The sequence below is a fragment of the Miscanthus floridulus genome, chromosome 14, assembly GCF_019320115.1.
Source record: "Miscanthus floridulus cultivar M001 chromosome 14, ASM1932011v1, whole genome shotgun sequence".
Taxonomy (NCBI): Eukaryota; Viridiplantae; Streptophyta; class Magnoliopsida; order Poales; family Poaceae; genus Miscanthus; species Miscanthus floridulus.
The window spans coordinates 89,916,158-89,932,643 of NC_089593.1; the positions used below are offsets into that span (position 1 = coordinate 89,916,158).

The 16,486-nt window shown below is 45.4% G+C and overlaps 1 protein-coding gene across 1 annotated transcript; it reads left to right on the plus strand.

Annotated features, from left to right (window-relative positions):
• The first annotated feature begins 15,414 nt into the window (after nt 1-15,414).
• On the plus strand, nt 15,415-16,146 carry LOC136505286 (thaumatin-like protein). Its single transcript, XM_066500436.1, has one exon. It carries the CDS (start codon nt 15,453-15,455, stop codon nt 15,972-15,974), a length of 522 nt encoding a protein of 173 aa, XP_066356533.1. The 5' UTR covers nt 15,415-15,452; the 3' UTR covers nt 15,975-16,146.
• Nucleotides 16,147-16,486: the final 340 nt, after the last annotated feature.

Sequence of the window (16,486 nt, forward strand, 5' to 3'; positions counted from 1 at the left end):
TTAGAAATTCTTTGCCGAGTTGCCTAAACAAGGAGCTCAAAGAAGAACAGGAGAGAAAAGAAATTATTTAAAAAAAATAAAAAAACCTTTGTCGAGAGTGCCTGGGCAAGGGCACTCGGCAACAAGTAATTTTTAAAAAAAATATAAAAAAAACTTTGCCGAGTGCCTGGGCAGGGGCACTCGGCAAAGATTTTTAAAAAAAAAATAAAAAAAACTTTGCCGAGTGCCTGGGCTGGGCGGGGCACTCGGCAAAAATTTAAAAAAAAATAAAAATTTTTCTTGCCGAGTGCTGGGTGGGCACTCGGCAAAATAACCGTTAACGGCGGCGCCGCGACGGCCGAAAATATTTTGCCGAGTGCCGCCCCAAGCACTCGGCAATTTTTTTTTATTTTGCCGAGTGCCCGGATATATAAAAGCACTCGGCAAAGACCCTTGTCCGAGCGGACTTTGCCGAGTGCTAAAGCCTTTGCCGAGTGCAAAGGCTCTTTGCCGATGTAAAAACACTCTGGCAAAGCCCGCGCCTCCAGTAGTGTCTATAAATCAATTTGTAGAACCACCTCTATAAATCCATCTAGTATTGTGGATTGGCATCTCCGATACCAACTTTGCTACATTATTGTGATAAAATGTTTGTCAATGAAAATGGCGAGGAAAGAAAAACTAGAACGACTAATATTGGATTTCTTTTATTTCGCGACCCACGTTCAAATTAGCCCATTTTTCATTAAGAGGGTAGCAAAACGGTTACATAGCACAAGCCACGGCTTGAAACACGGAAGGACAAACTGAAAGAAATGAAACTGCAGAAATACTCAAACATTGGACCCAGGTTAATGGCATATGGAACGAGGTACCTGTTTTCTCTTCCGATCCTAGATGTTGATCTCTGTGTCGTTTGTTAGTGGGGAGGGTACGGTTGAACATGCATGGAGCTGGTCCTGGTCTGTTTTGAGACAGTACCCGTGTAGATAGCATTGTAGTAATATACTCTATATCAAGCCTAACTTCCTTGACATGAAGTTTCCTTTTTCTTAGATATGCATTGACAGAATCCGGACAAGCACTTCCTGGGATGTGTTTAGTTAGTCTCGTTAATAAAAAAAAAGAGAATTGCTATATATAGTCAGGTGCCTATTTTTTTAATCTGTCTCGCCAACAACTGGTTGTTTTAGCCCTTCTCAACAACCAAATTTTTCACATGCACTTACACTGTCTTATAACTAAATTTACACCGCCTTATTACTATATTTATAATGATTTCTTCGGTAAAATTTATTGGACAAAGTGATGTAATTTAGGAATAACACAAATATATGCTAATTTTTTTCAAAAAAAATTACAAATTATTAATATAGATTCCAGACATCAGAGAAATATATGTCAAATTATTCACAAATTCTCCAGAAATTTCAAACAAAAAAAGACAAAATCCACAAAAAATTGCCCAGAAGGAGGCGGTGCCCGCGCCCACGCGCTAGCACTACGGGAGAAGCAAAATTTACCGAGTGCCGCATGCTTTGCCAAGTGCCGAAAATAGGGCACTCGGCAAAGCCACTCTTTGCCGAGTGTTGCACTCGGCAAAGAGTGGCTTTGCTGAGTGCCGCAGCGTGCCCGGCGCTCGGCAAAGCACGCCACTCGGCAAAGGCACTCTTTGCCGAGCGCAACACTCGGCAAAGAGCGCACTCAGCAAAATGCCCGTCAGTTGCCCGCCTACCCCGCCCACGCCGTTACCATCTTTTAAAAAAAAATGTTTACCGAGCGCTTGCCGAGTGTCAGGCATGGCACTCGGCAAAGTATTTTTATTTTTTTTGAATTTTGATTTCAATTTTTTTGTAGACCTTATCTATTGTTTACAAGCACATGTTAAAATTTGGGACCTTTTTATAACTTTTTGCTATATTTCTTGAATTAATTTTGCTTACTTGCATTTTTTCCGAAAAAGTAAATTTGAACTGCAGGTGCATGAAATAATGAAATGTAGCCATTCAAAAAATGATAGTCATGTTGTAGAGTGTATTTTGAGGCCGTATGCAGGAACTCACCCAAAATTTTGAACGCCTTGTTCGCCAAACATGACGACCCGCTTAGTGGTCGGAGTGTATTTAAATTATAGAAAATGCAAACGAAGTCTGAAATTCACAAAACTTGTCGAGGTGTTGTGTGATCGCATGTGGAGGCTATGATAAAAATTTGAGAAGGTTTCGAGCAAGTTGCGACGTCGGATGCCTAAAACCCAGACATCTCCACATGCGATGTCGTCTGATCGTATGTGGAGATGTCTGGGTTTTAGGAATCCGACGTCGCAACTTGCTCGAAACCTTCTCAAATTTTTATCATAGCCTCCACATGCGATCACACGACACCTCGACATGTTTCGTGAATTTCGGACTTCATTTGCATTTTCTATAATTTAAATACACTCCGACCACAAGCGGGTCGTCATGTTTGGCGAACAAGGCGTTCAAACTTTTGGGTGAGTTCCCGCATACGGCCTCAAAATACACTATACAACATGACTATCATTTTTTGAATGGCTACATTTCATTATTTCATGCACCTGCAGTTCAAATTTACTTTTTTGGAAAAAATGCAAGTAAACAAAATTAATTCAAGAAATATAGAAAAAAGTTATAAAAAGGTCCCAAATTTTAACATGTGCTTGTAAACAATAGATAAGGTCTACAAAAAATTGAAATCAAAATTCAAAAAAAACAAAAATACTTTGCCGAGTGCCATGCCTGACACTCGGCAAAGAGGGCCTTTGCCGAGTGCCAGGCCGCAGCACTCGGCAAAGGATATTTCGAAAAAAAAATCTGGAATAAGGGCCCATGGCCCATCCTCCTCCAACTCTATCCTCATTCCTCACCGCCCGCGCCCGCCCCTCACCCGCGCCAGCGCCGCCGCCGCCACTCCCACCGCCGCACCGGCCGCCGCGCCCCCACGCCGCCCCGACCCGCGCCCCATGTCCCCCCGCCCACACCGCCGCGCCCCACGACGCCCGGCCTCACCGCCCCGACCCACGCCGCTGCGCCCCACGCTGCCCCTCGGCGGCTGGCCCCTGCCCCCGCGCCACCGCCCGTGCCCTCCGGCCCCCGCCCCCCACGCCGCCCCGGGCCCACACCGCCCCTCGGCGGCCGGCCCTGCCCCGGCCCGGCTTGTCCCTGCAGAGACGAGAGGAGCCTGGGCGCGGTGCCCTGCCCTCAGCCCGGCCATCCCTATGGAGAGGAGGAGGAGGGGAGAAAGAGAAGGGGGGAGCAAAAGGGAGGTGGGAGGAGAAGAAGAAGGGAGAAGGAAGAAGGAGAAGGGAGGAGAAGGAGAAGGGAGGAGGAAGAAGGAGAAGGGAGGAGGAGGAGGAAGAAGAAGAAGGAGAAGGGAGGAAGGAGGAAGAAGGAGAAGGGGTGAGGAGGAGACGGACCTCGGTCCGACGACCGTTCACGCCGTTCGTCGACAACGTTCGTCCACGACGTTCGTCCACTCCGTTGTCCCCGCACATCGCCGTTCGTCCACTTTGTCGTCCCCGTCCCTCGCTGGAGAAAAGGTAAAGGCTCCGAGGGTGTCGGCCTTGGTGCCGTTTATGTGTTGACGGCCTTCGTGCCGGGTTTGTGTATGTGTGGGCCATCGTGCCCCAAATGTGGACGTCGGCCATCGTGCCGGCTTTTTCTTGCAGGTTTTGGAAACCTCCCTATACAGGGGAGGTTCTACTGAATTTTTCAAGTAATAGTGATGTGTTTCTTCTTTTGCAGAGCAGGAGGTGTCGGAGGGGACCCGGAGCACCTCGGCGATCCCGATCGTCTTTGTCGGCGCTGCGGTCGTGCCTACACTGCTTCGTCTCGCCACTGCACCGACTCGCCACTGCGCCGCTAGCCTTTCTCCACCGCCACCCAAGGTATAATTGACCTCTCTTGCTTACAGTTGTCATACGTAACCCAGTTAGGCGTCTCCCATCCGAAACAGATACGGTTGGAGGTATGCGGATCTTTGCATATCTATGACCGTATCTGTTTTGGATTGTCCACGTTTTTTGGACAGCCCACGGATGTGTAGCTGGGTTAGTTTCCATGTTCTGCTCGGATCCAAGACAGAGTTTCGGCACCACCTCCATGTTGTTCTCCGGATACACACTCTCCCTTCCAGGATGTGTATCGGGAGAACAGCGGGGAGGTGCTACCAAAATTCTGTCTCGGATCAGAGTAGAGCATGGAAACTAACCTCATCTACGCATCCGTGGGTGGGATTAGGACCTATCCTCACCTATTAGACAGCAGGCACGCCGTGCAGATGCAACTGATGGTTATATTACTCTGTTATGTGTATATGATATTGCTCCGTTATGTGTATATGCTAGAGGATGGAGAACCGTGAGTGGATGTACATGGGACGCCCAAGTCAAGCTCAAATCACCCATGAATGGATGGATAAGACCAAGAAATTCTTGGACCATGCATTTAAGGAAGCTAACGGAGCGAGAGACACGTTCTGTCCCTGCAGCGATTATGAAAACAAGAAAAGAAAAACAAGGGAAGTCATGATGAAACATCTTTGCAAGTTTGGATTTATGCCAAACTATACCCGGTGGGTGTACCATGGTGAAGCCTATCGTCCTAGAGAGGTGGTCATGAGACGACGCTTGGAGGCATTTGATGGTGATGGTGGGGTAGAAGGATGGTTAGGTGACTATGAGGATGCGATGTTCGCTAAAAGACCTCCGGAGGTCGAGCAGGAGGATGAGGAGGAGGAGCCAGAGCCAAGCGCTAAGGCATTCTTGGCCATGTTGGAATCGGCACAGAAGTTCCTACATGAGAAGACAACGGTTTCTCAACTGGATGCCATTGGGTGCCTACTAGGGTTGAAGTCCCAGCACAACATGACTCGAGCCTGCTTCGATGCTATGATGGCAATTATTGGGGATTTGCTTCTGGAGGGTCATCATCTGCCGAGTAGCTTGTACGAGTCAATGAGACTCCTTCGGGCACTGAAGATGCCGTATGAGCAGATACATTGTTGTCCGAAGGGGTGCGTCCTATTTAGGAAAGATCATAAGGATGCAAAGTACTGTCCAAAGTGTAAATCCTCTAGGTATGTGGAGGTAGACAAAGGTGATGGCAAGAAGGAGCAGAATGAGGGGATCCCCATGAAAGTCCTACGATACCTTCCGATCATACCGAGGCTCCAATGGCTATTCATGTCTGAGGAGTCCGTGAAACATATGACATGGCACAAGAATGGCGTTCGATACAATCCTGATAAGATGGTACATCCAGCAGATGGTGAAGCATGGAAAAGCTTTAATGGCAACCATTGTGGCAAAGATGAAGAGGCCCGTAATGTACGTATTGCACTGGCAACAGATGGGTTCAATCCATATGGAATGATGTCGGCCCCATACACTTGTTGGCCCATGTTTTCTATCCCCCTCAATCTCGTCCCCGAGGCCCTACTTCAACGGCAAAACATATTCTTGACGTTGATAATTCTTGGACACCCGAGAAACAAAATGGGTGTGTACATGGAGCCAGTTTATGATGAATTGATCAAGGTTTGGAATGAAGGCGTATGGACTTACGACCGAGCTACAAAGAAGAACTTCAAAATGTATGTTTAGTACTTGTACTCCATGCATGACTTCCTAGCATATGGGATATTCGCCGGCTGGTGTGTCCACGGGAAGTTTCCATGCCCGGTATGCAAGGCAGCTCTACAGTTCATTTGGTTGAAGAAGGGTGGCAAGTTCTTGTCGTTCGACAAGCATCGACAGTTCCTCCCTCTTGACCATCCATTCAGAGAAGACACCAAGAACTTCACGAAAGGTGTCACGGTGACCGACCCTGCACCTCAGAAGTGACTGGTGGCCAGGTTCATGCTCAGATAGATGCTCTCGTGGTCCCAGCATAGAAAGATAATCCAAAGAAGGGTAAAAGAAAGAAAGTTAATCCAAAGAAAGATAATCCAAACAAAGATCGCTTTGTGGGCTATGGTGTGGAACATATGTGGACTCATAAGTCGGGATTGGAGAGGCTTCCCTATTTTGATGACCTTCTCCTTCCACATAACATAGATGTAATGCACACTAAGAAGAATGTCGCCAAAGCACTTTGGGCAACACTCATGGATATTCCTAACAAGACAAAGGACAACCCTAAAGCTAGAGTAGACATGGCAACACTATGCGATAGACCAAAGCTACAGATGCTGCCTCCAAGAGATGGCAAACCATGGAAAAGGCCTAAGGCCGATTATGTCTTGGAAAAGAAGCACATGACGGAAGTGATACAATGGATGCAGACATTAAGTTTCCCTGATGGGTTTGCAGCGAATCTGAGGAGGGGAGCGAACCTAGATACTGTCCGAGTGTTAGGGATGAAGAGTCATGACTTCCACATATGGATTGAGCGGCTTCTTCTGTCGATGGTTCGTGGCTACGTCCCTGAGCATGTCTGGAAGGTGCTGGCAGAGTTGAGCTTTTTTTTCTGCTAGCTTTGTGCCAAGGAGATCTCTTTGAAAGTGGTTGAGGAGTTGGAAAAAACGGCACTCAAGTTGCTCTATAAGTTGGAGAAGATCTTTCCACCTGGCTTTTTCTTGTCGATGCAGCATTTGATTTTGCACCTCCCGAACGAGGTCCGAATGGGGGGGCCCGTGCAGAACCGTTGGTGCTATCCAATCGAGAGATGTCTAAAGACTGTTTGCTAGAAATGTAGAAACAAAGGCAGGATTGAGGCTTCCATAGCAGAGGCATTCATTCGTGAGGAGGTGTCAAACTTCACAACATTATACTATAGTGACAACCTTCCTAGCGTGCATAATCCACACCCTCGTTACAACGAGGACGAAAATGAATCGACCCTCAGCCTATTCAAAGGGCAACGCGGGAGATCAAGTGGAGCATCCAAAAAGTTCTTGACCAATGAAGAGTGGCGCAAGATCATGCTCTACGTGTTGACGAACCTTGATGAAGTCGACAAGTATCAGAGGTAAATTCTCAACGAACTTGTTACATAGCCAGTCATCTTTTCTGCATCCAACAACCTTGTTGCTTGTCAGTGCAGGGAATTTTTTGACCAATACTGGCATCATCCAAGGCCACCTTCTGACCATGAACGAGAGACCCTTCTTGAACATGGTTCGCCTGATTTCATTACATGGTTCCAAAGAAAGGTACCTTTTGACCAACTTAGCTCGTTCCAAGTTTGGCGTTCCTAGTTACCTAATTTCATTTCTCTCCTGCTTTACCTTGTAGTGCCAAAGTGATTTGTCTATAAGTGCCGAATTATGACAAGTGGGCAAAGGCTTTGACTATAAGGTCTCGTCATTTAACGCTTATGACATGAATGGATATCGCTTTCACACAACAAGCTACGAGAAGAGTCGGCCCAATGCAAAGACCATGAATACCGGAGTATATATGCCCGGAGTAGTTACACCCGACGCTGAGCAGGAGGACTATTATGGCACAGTTGAAAAAATATACGAGCTCCAATACCATGGTGAAAAAGCACCTAGGCCAGTCATATTCAAATGCCAGTGGTTTAATCCTGCAGTATCGAAAAAGTCCCCTAAACTTGGGATAGTCGAAACTAGACAGGATTCCTTCTATCCAGGAGATGATGTCTATATTGTGGCTCAACAAGCCAAGCAAGTTTATTATTGTCCATATGCTTGCAAAACCGACCCACGTCTTCAGGGTTGGTATATTGTGCTCAAGGTATCACCACATGGTAAATTACCTCGCCCAAACAATGATGATTACAACTTGAACCCACCCACGCATGATGACAGGGAGTTCTATCAACAAGACAAGGGTCTACCAGGGATGCTTGAGATAGACTTAACAGGAGAGATTGAAATGGAAGTAGACGAGGAATGGGTTGTTGACGAGGAAGCTACAGATGAGGTGCATGATCCGAGAGACTTGAAAATGCTTGACGGACTACAACTAGGCAACGATAGCGATGAGGATGAGGCTGTTGACGATTTGGAGGCTCTTGATAGTGATGACGATACCTATCGTTCAGATAATCCCGATCATGAAGAATATTAGAAATACATGTAATACTATGTTATTTTGTAATTACATTTTCTTTTTTTTGCATACCTTGCTAAGTACTTCTCGTTTATCTTGACTAATACTGGTTTATTCTTTTTAATTGCAGGTGATGGGGCCCACTAGGAGGAGCTATCACTCGACTTACATGAGATCGAGGGACACACCACAGGCTGAGGAGATGGAGGCAGAGGCGGAGACATCACAGAGGCAGAGGAGGCCAAGGGGCAGGCCCAGGCGAGAGCCGTCGACTGACCACGAGCATGGCTCCTCGCGCTCTTCTAGGGACGACGACGGCCCTCTACCCACGGTGGGCGAGGAGGCGGCTCCATAGATGTATGACGAGGAGGTGGTTCCGCACATGTCTAAGGAGGGGGCAGGGGGTTCGACTTCCTCTGCAGCCTCCAAACCCTACTTGCGAGGTCCCAGCCAGCTCCCGAAGCGACCGATTCCTTCCTCACCGCCACCCATTGATTGCACCCGAGGGGGATAAGTAAGTAACTTCATATGTTCTTCATTTGATATGTTGAAAAATGATAATAACAGCTAATAATAACTATTGTTAACCACTTGTGCAGGAACTGGATGCTTGTGGAGGAGGGGATCGAGGCTCGCAATGTCAATGGGATCCTGTGACTTCTGTGCAGGGAACACTTCCCTGGCCTAGTGTGGACGTCAGAGGATGATGACCCAGTGGTACCCTCGTTTGACCAGTACGCCCTCGTCGCCACCGACACTGAGCATAGAAACTTGGCGGATCGGGTGATTCAGGAGTTGTGGGTAAGCCTTTCTCGCACTACAGCCCTCAATTCATTGCATTCAATGCACATTCTTTAAGCAAAATAATGGATACCTCGTGTCTTTATGCAGGACTTCTTCAGATGCTAGCCGGGACAGGAGGATAGGGCATATCAGGTGGCTTACGCTTCCTATAAAAGGCGTGTCTTGGACTTGTATTACGAGGCCCGCCTCCAGTCGCACAGAGACTACAACGCCACCTTCCATAACAGAAGAATCAACAAGACATAGGCAAGAAGGGAGATAAAGGTTCTTACCAGGGAGCAGTACCTACAGGTAAATAGAAAACATCTCCTATTGATTTCTTCTGAGATTAAATATGCCTAATTTGATCTTATGATGGCTTGTAGGTGATTCCAAACTGGTGCGCCACCCACCCCGATTGCTGGGCTGCTATAGTGGACAAATGGTTGGACGCGGACTGGCAGAGGGCGCACCAAGAGAAAAGCGAGCACCGTATGATGATGCCAGGTGTACCTCACCATCAGGGCAGCGCCAGCCTCAGCAAGTATGCGAAGACATATGTAAGTCTCCACCATTTGTCTTATCTAGCCGCGCTCAGTTTTGTATTATTTCTTACCACATGTTGTTGTCTTTCTCGCAGTCGGCGGCGCACGGTGGCCAGCCAATTGGCCAACTCACGGCGTATGCTCTAGCCCACATGGGCTCGGCAAAGTCCAACATCGAGTACAACCCGGTTGCGGGCCCAGAGGCGTACACTAACTCCAACGTCCACACCCGCCGTCAGATTTTGCCGAGTGCCTAACGGCTGGCACTCGGCAATTTTTTTTTATTTTTAAAAACTTATTTTGCCGAGTGCCAGCCCTAGGCACTCGGCAATTTTTTTTTATTTTTAAAAACTTATTTTGCCGATTGCCAGCCCTAGGCACTCGGCAATTTTTTTTAAAAAAAACAAATTTTGCCGAGTGCCCCGCATGGCACTCGACAAATTTTTTTTTTTGATTTTGGGTCCAAATTTTTTTCTGGGGCCTTGTGAGAGTATTTCAAACTCTATTTTAAAATTTGGGGCAATTTTGACTGTTTTTTGATATATTTCATTAGTTTATTTCGTCTCGTCGAATTTTTTGGGATATTTCAAATTTGAACTGCACGTAAATGGAATAAAGGACTTTGGTCATCCAAAAATTGATACTCATGATATTTATGGTATGTTTAGGCCATATCCAGGAACTCACATGAAATCTCGAGCATCCCGTTGACGTAACATGTCGAGGTACTTGCAGGAAATGTGATTTTAAATTATATAAAATGCAAATGAAGTCCGAAAATCACGAAACTTGTCGAGGCGTCGTGTTATCGCATGTGGAGGCTGTGGTAAAAAATTGAGAAGGTTTCGAGTAAGTTGTGACGTCGGATGCCAAAAACCCAGACATCTCCACATGTGAGGGAGAGAGAAATGAGAGAAAGAGAGAGAGAGAGCGCGCCGGCTGGGCGCGGGTGAAGATAAGGCGGCTTTGCCGAGTGCCAGATCGGCGGAACTCGGCAAAGTCAATTTTCTTCACCGAGTGTCGTGATCTGGCACTCGGCGAAGTTTTTAAAAAAATCAGCAGCTCTTTGCCGAGTGCCAGCTGGGCGGCACTCGGCAAAGTTATTACTTTGCCGAGTGCCAACCCTAGGCACTCGGCAAAATAATTCTTTTTTTAGTTTTTTGCCACCAATTTTTTTTTGAAGCTTTAGTACACTACCACAAACAGCATGTTTAAATTTGGGACATTTTCATTGCCTTTTGGCATATTTCTATAGTTTATTTTGTTTTGTTGAATTTTTCCGGAAAATATAAGTTTGAACTGCGGGTGCATTGAATAATGGATTACATTCGTTCAAAAAATGTTATCCTTGTTTCTTAGTGTAAATTTAGGCTAAATCCAGGAACTGTCTCGAAATTTCGATCAACGTGCTCACGGGGCAACGCCGCCAACTTGCGTGAGAGTGGTTTTTTAATTGTATAAAATGCGAACGAATTCCAAAAATCATGAAACTTATCGAGTTGCCGCCGTATCGTATGCGTATGCCGTGGAAAAAATTTGAAAAAGTTTCGACCATGTTGTCACGTACGATGCTCACAAAGGCCTCTTTGCCGAGTGCCATATTTTGCCGAGTACGGCGCTCGGCAAAGCAGGTCTTGGCCGAGTGCCCAAAATTTGGCACTCGGCAAAGATTTTTGCACTCGACAAATCACGTGTTTCCCGTAGTGCATGTTCTTACAAAACTAGTCTTGTTAAGATTAGGCGAGGCAATGAAAGAATACAATAAAAAAACTAACAAAATTGAATCGAGTCATAAGACGATGTATATGGATGCCTTCTATATTTCTTATATATTGGAAGTAGTAATTTCTCTTAGTGGAGATGATGTGGATAGCTTGTTTTAAGAGGTCGGAAGTTAGTGGGAATGACATTGCTATTAGTAGGAGATGATATGGACAATGTAGCAAATAATGTGGATAGCTTGCTTGTTGAGGTACATACAACTTATAGTTCCAGTAGGGATTAGCTTTACAAAAGATATAGATAAGGAATTGTACAGTAATTGGTTGTGATCTGGCACAAAATTAAAGGAAGTCGTCGCTCGCTTTGTTCACTGTACCCAACATTCGATACTTTTATATTCACCAAAAAATGGTTAAAGCTTGTCTCTCCACCATTAATTACTTAATATTTTAGGAGTTTTAGAATATGTTCACTGTTCAAAAAATAATTATAATCATTTGTGTGAACCTTTTGTTGAAGATGATCTACTATATACAATTAAGAAATAACCCGCTAATTAAAAGAGATACATGAAGTCACGCATGCGACATGCATCATCATCTGCAACCTCATATAGGACCAACCTAGCTTTCAAGAGCTAAAATACCAATTTTTATACAACAACATTTGAGTCATATAAAATATCTAAGTTTCCTCTATGGTACGGTCAAGTTTTTTTGTTACGGCCAAGTTTTTTGTTTGAGCTGGACTGACGAATATATGTGTATGTACATGCTCTCCTATATATACTATGGAAAATTAATGTTTACAGATATGTACGTACGTGGAAAAAGAGAGGCTTTTTTTTATGCATACATGTGAGGTGACCAGCAGTCCAGCACCATGATTAGGTCTGCATAGGGTGGACTGCTGACTCGTGGAATGAGTTGTATGCGAGCCAAAGATTTCGTCATGATCTGGAATAATTCAGGATGCACAAGGACACAATTGGCGGCAGTCACTATACCACAAGGACATACTTTTACAGATTTGTGTGGAAATTGAAGTCTATTTTGGATGTATGTATATGTAGACAAACATAGCACAATATCGTCTCAACATGCATCCTGTATGTACGTATGTATATTTGCGATAACCTTGACAAATTCTAGCTCAGAGAAAAAAATAAAATATTTCTTACGTGTGGTAATGGCGTATGCGCATGATTGTGCCGATGGTACTAGGACTACGCATGTTTTGAAGCCAGGCCGGCCTTGAAGACGGATTCATCCAATGAACAAGCAATATCTTGTATTACTAGTGTGTTGCCCTTGTCAACTTGGATTAATTTTCAGCACGTCTACATGCATGAACTATCTGACACAAAACTTCTAACAAAATATAGCTCTAGTACTATTAGCTCCTTATCAGGTCAAACAAAATATAGGCATAAATACCACAATTGATGGCAACCTCTAAACTTTATCCTAATTAACGCTAATTCCTAGCTAGGCAGATTGTGTCCTGACTTTTCTAACTATAATAATCTTGGCTAATCTTCCCAAGATATTTTAATTAAATTATTACTCTATATCCCTGCATGTAACGTATATATAAATGGTTTTCAGTGTCCTTGTCACTGTAGCTGGATTTTCGGTTGCATGCACGTTCAAAGCCGTACAAGTTGTGAAGTGGCTCATCGACAGAGTTACGCAAGCACCGAGTGGTAAGAGGTACACGGTGGCGGTCACACCACAAACGTGGTTGGTGTGATCTCGCAAGACTACAAGCCCCTCCGATGTACAACAATAGTGCGTGCAAGCACCGAGTGGTAAGAGGTACGCAAACCTCACTAAACACTAGGCCTCAACCTAGAGCAAGCGCATAAGCGGTGGTCTAATCAACCTAAGCACTTCGCAAAGCACCTACGCTAATCACCTAATGAATCACTAAGCACTATGCAAGTGGAGATCACTAAAATGGTGTATCAACACCCATGATATGTTTCCTCAGCTCCACTACCTTCAAATGGCCGGTTGGGGGGTCTATTTATATGCCCCACTGAGAAGGTAGCCGTTGGGGACGAAATCCCGCTTTTCTGCTACTGACCGGACGCTCAGGTCGTTCTGATCGGACGTGTCCGGTCGTCCCAGCCGTTAGAGCCGCGATCAACTGATCGGACGCTGTCAGCGTCCGGTCACATGCTACCGGATGCGTCCGGTCGCAATTTTGCCGCTCTAGAACCTTTCTGTATTCGATCGGACACTGCTATCCCGCGTCCGGTCGATCTTGCTGTTCAGCGTCTGGTCGCTGCTTCTGCCGAGCCTCTTGATCGGAGCATCCGGTCACTGTGCTACCAGTGTTCGGTCCAGCGTCTGGTCACCTCTGTGAGCTCGTTTCTTTGTGATCTTGCGTCCGGCTTGGTTCCTATCTTCGTGCTTGGACTTTGCTCGATATCTTAGATCTTCTCTTATGCTTCTAAGGTCTTGCTTAAGGTGTTGATCATCGGATCATCACGTCGTCTTCGTCCAAGTCACGTCTTGCACCATATTGAACTACAAAACAATCACTTGCAAATTCATTAGTCTAATTTGGTTGTTTTGATCATCAAACACCAAAATCCAAAGTAAATGGGCCTAGGGTCCATTTTCCTTACACCACTAACAGGGGTCTTTTAATATAGCTAGACGTGTATGACCTTTATGCCACGACAAGCTCAGATGAACTTAATACGTGCAGTGTTGTTTGAAGAATTTTTGATCCAAATCATGCAAACAACATTAACTAATCCAACAGATAAGAAATTCATTCATTCAAGGTAGGATATGGTTAATCAGCCTACCATTTGAAAAGATGATGTGGATACCTTGTATTAAGAAGTTGAAAGTTGTTAGTGGGATGACATGAGTATTAGTGGGAGATGATGTAGGTAATTAGTAGAAAATGATGTGGATAGCTTACATGTTTAGATACAACTTTTGTGAGAATTAGCTTTATAAAAGATAGATAGATATAGATAAGGAATTGCACAGTAATTGGTTATGATCGGGCACAAAAAAAAGCAAGTCATCCCTCGCTTTGTTCACAGTACCCAACATTAGGATTTTTAGGATATGTTCACTGTTCAATAAAAATAAGTCCTGTGTGTGAACCTTATTTGTTGAAGATGATCTTTGGTAATTAAGAAATAAACCACTAATTAAAAGAGATATATGAAGTTATGCATGCGCCATATGCATCTCAACATTTTTTTTGGAGCGGATTGTATATATTTGTACGTACATGCTCATCCTATGAAAAGTTAATGTTTGCAGATATTTACGTTCATACGTGGAAAAAGAGAGGAAAAACTTTTTTTTGATGCATACATGTGAGGTGACTAGCACCATCTCTAGGTCTGCATAGGGTTGACTCCTGACTCGAGGGCTTGTCGTTCGATCGCGAGCCAAAGATTTCGTCATGATCAAGAATAATAATTAAGGATGCACAAGGACACAATTTGGCGGCATGCAGTGCGGAAATTGAAGGCTATTTTGGATCGGTATATGTATATATATATCTAGACAAACATAGCACAATCACGTATGTACGTATATACTTAATTTGCGATAACCTTTACAAATTTTCAGAGAGAAAAACAATCTTTTCTTATGTTCAGTCGACAAGGGCATATGCGCATGCTTGTCCCTTTCGTACTAGTTCTACACATTGAACATGGCCTTCTTGACGAAGTTATATCCATTGAACAAGCAATAATATCTTGGATGACCAATGTGTTGTCTTGGACAAAGTGGACTGATTTTTCATAACATATATATCTAGATGCATGAACTATCTGACACAACTTCTAACAAACACGAAACACGGCAGTCAATGCAAATTTTGGGCAATCGTTGCCAAGATATACACTAGAGTATTGGTTTCGTCTAGACGCTCGTCTACGTGAACAATGGTTGGTGGAGACGTCGGCTTCATGCGAGAAACTTAAGATGTCACGGTGTTGATTTAGAAACAAAAATAAGTCCAAATTTAGAAATATGATTATGATTTTAATAAAAGTATTACTCTTTATCGCTGCATGTAACCTACACATGTTTTCCACTGTCACTGTCACTGAAGCTGGATTTTCGGTTGGGTGCGCGTTCATACTCGTACGGATTGTGAAGTGGCTCATCGACAGAGCTAGCCACCACGAAAATCAACTTCGTGGGGTGGCACTTTCCAATTGGCAATCGTTGGCACCATCTCAGCATTCTCAGTCTATGGTTCTTCTCCAACAAACAAGGGCATTATTGTCATTGCGCTGGCTCTTATACTTTTCAAACTCAGTCTGGCCGGCGACCTATAAATACACACATACTCCCTCCTCCACTTCCAAAGCAAAAAGAAGCAAGCTGCTAGCACCAATGGCGGCCTCCTCGTCCTCGATCCTCCTGCTGCTCCTTGCCGCCACCTCTGTGGCCTGCGCGAGCGCCTCCACCTTCACCATCAGGAACAACTGCGGCTTCACGGTGTGGCCAGCAGCCACCCCAGTGGGCGGGGGCCGGCGGCTGGACCCTGGGCAGACGTGGAGCCTGTTCGTCCCCGCCGGCACCAGCTCCGGCCGCGTGTGGGGCCGCACGGGCTGCTCCTTCAACGGCAACAGCGGGAGCTGCCAGACGGGCGACTGCGCCGGCGCGCTCTCCTGCACGCTCTCCGGGAAGCCTCCCATGACGCTGGCCGAGTTCACGCTCGGCGGCAGCCAGGACTTCTACGACATCTCGGTGATCGACGGCTACAACCTCGCCATGCGATTCTCCTGCAGCACCGGCGTGACCCTCAACTGTGGAAGCTCCAGCTGCCCCGACGCCTACCTCTTTCCCAACGACAACACCAAGACCCATGCCTGCAGCGGCAACAGCAACTACCAGGTCACCTTCTGCCCATGATGATGAGGCAGCATGTATGGATGTGTCGCATGCATTCACGTAGGGGATCGGAGAGTAATTTTGACGATAACACGTCAAAGTGTGCATGCATGCATGTGCACGCGCGCATATGTACCTGAACTTGTGTACCTACCATTATATTATACAATAATACAATAAGTCTCTGTTCTTATCGTGTTGAAAAAGCATGGAAGCAGCAAGAGGAAAAATGTTCTTGCCAGGAAGAGGTTAATTAGACAAAACAAATGAAGATATAATCCTAACCCAAGCAGCGAACCCTAATCCCAACCCAAGCTGTGTTCCTAAGCTCAATACTTGTTGCGGTCCCTAATCTCATCCAATGCAGGCGACACCTCATTCCAACTCAGGCTGCGTTCGGTTCCCAGGTTTTGGTGGCCTGGAATCATTCCAACAGGAATTCCTTCTGTAATTTATATAGATGCGTTCACCGGGAACTATTCTAGTCGAGAACCACCCCTAACCGAACGGGCCCTCAATGTGCTCACTCAGAG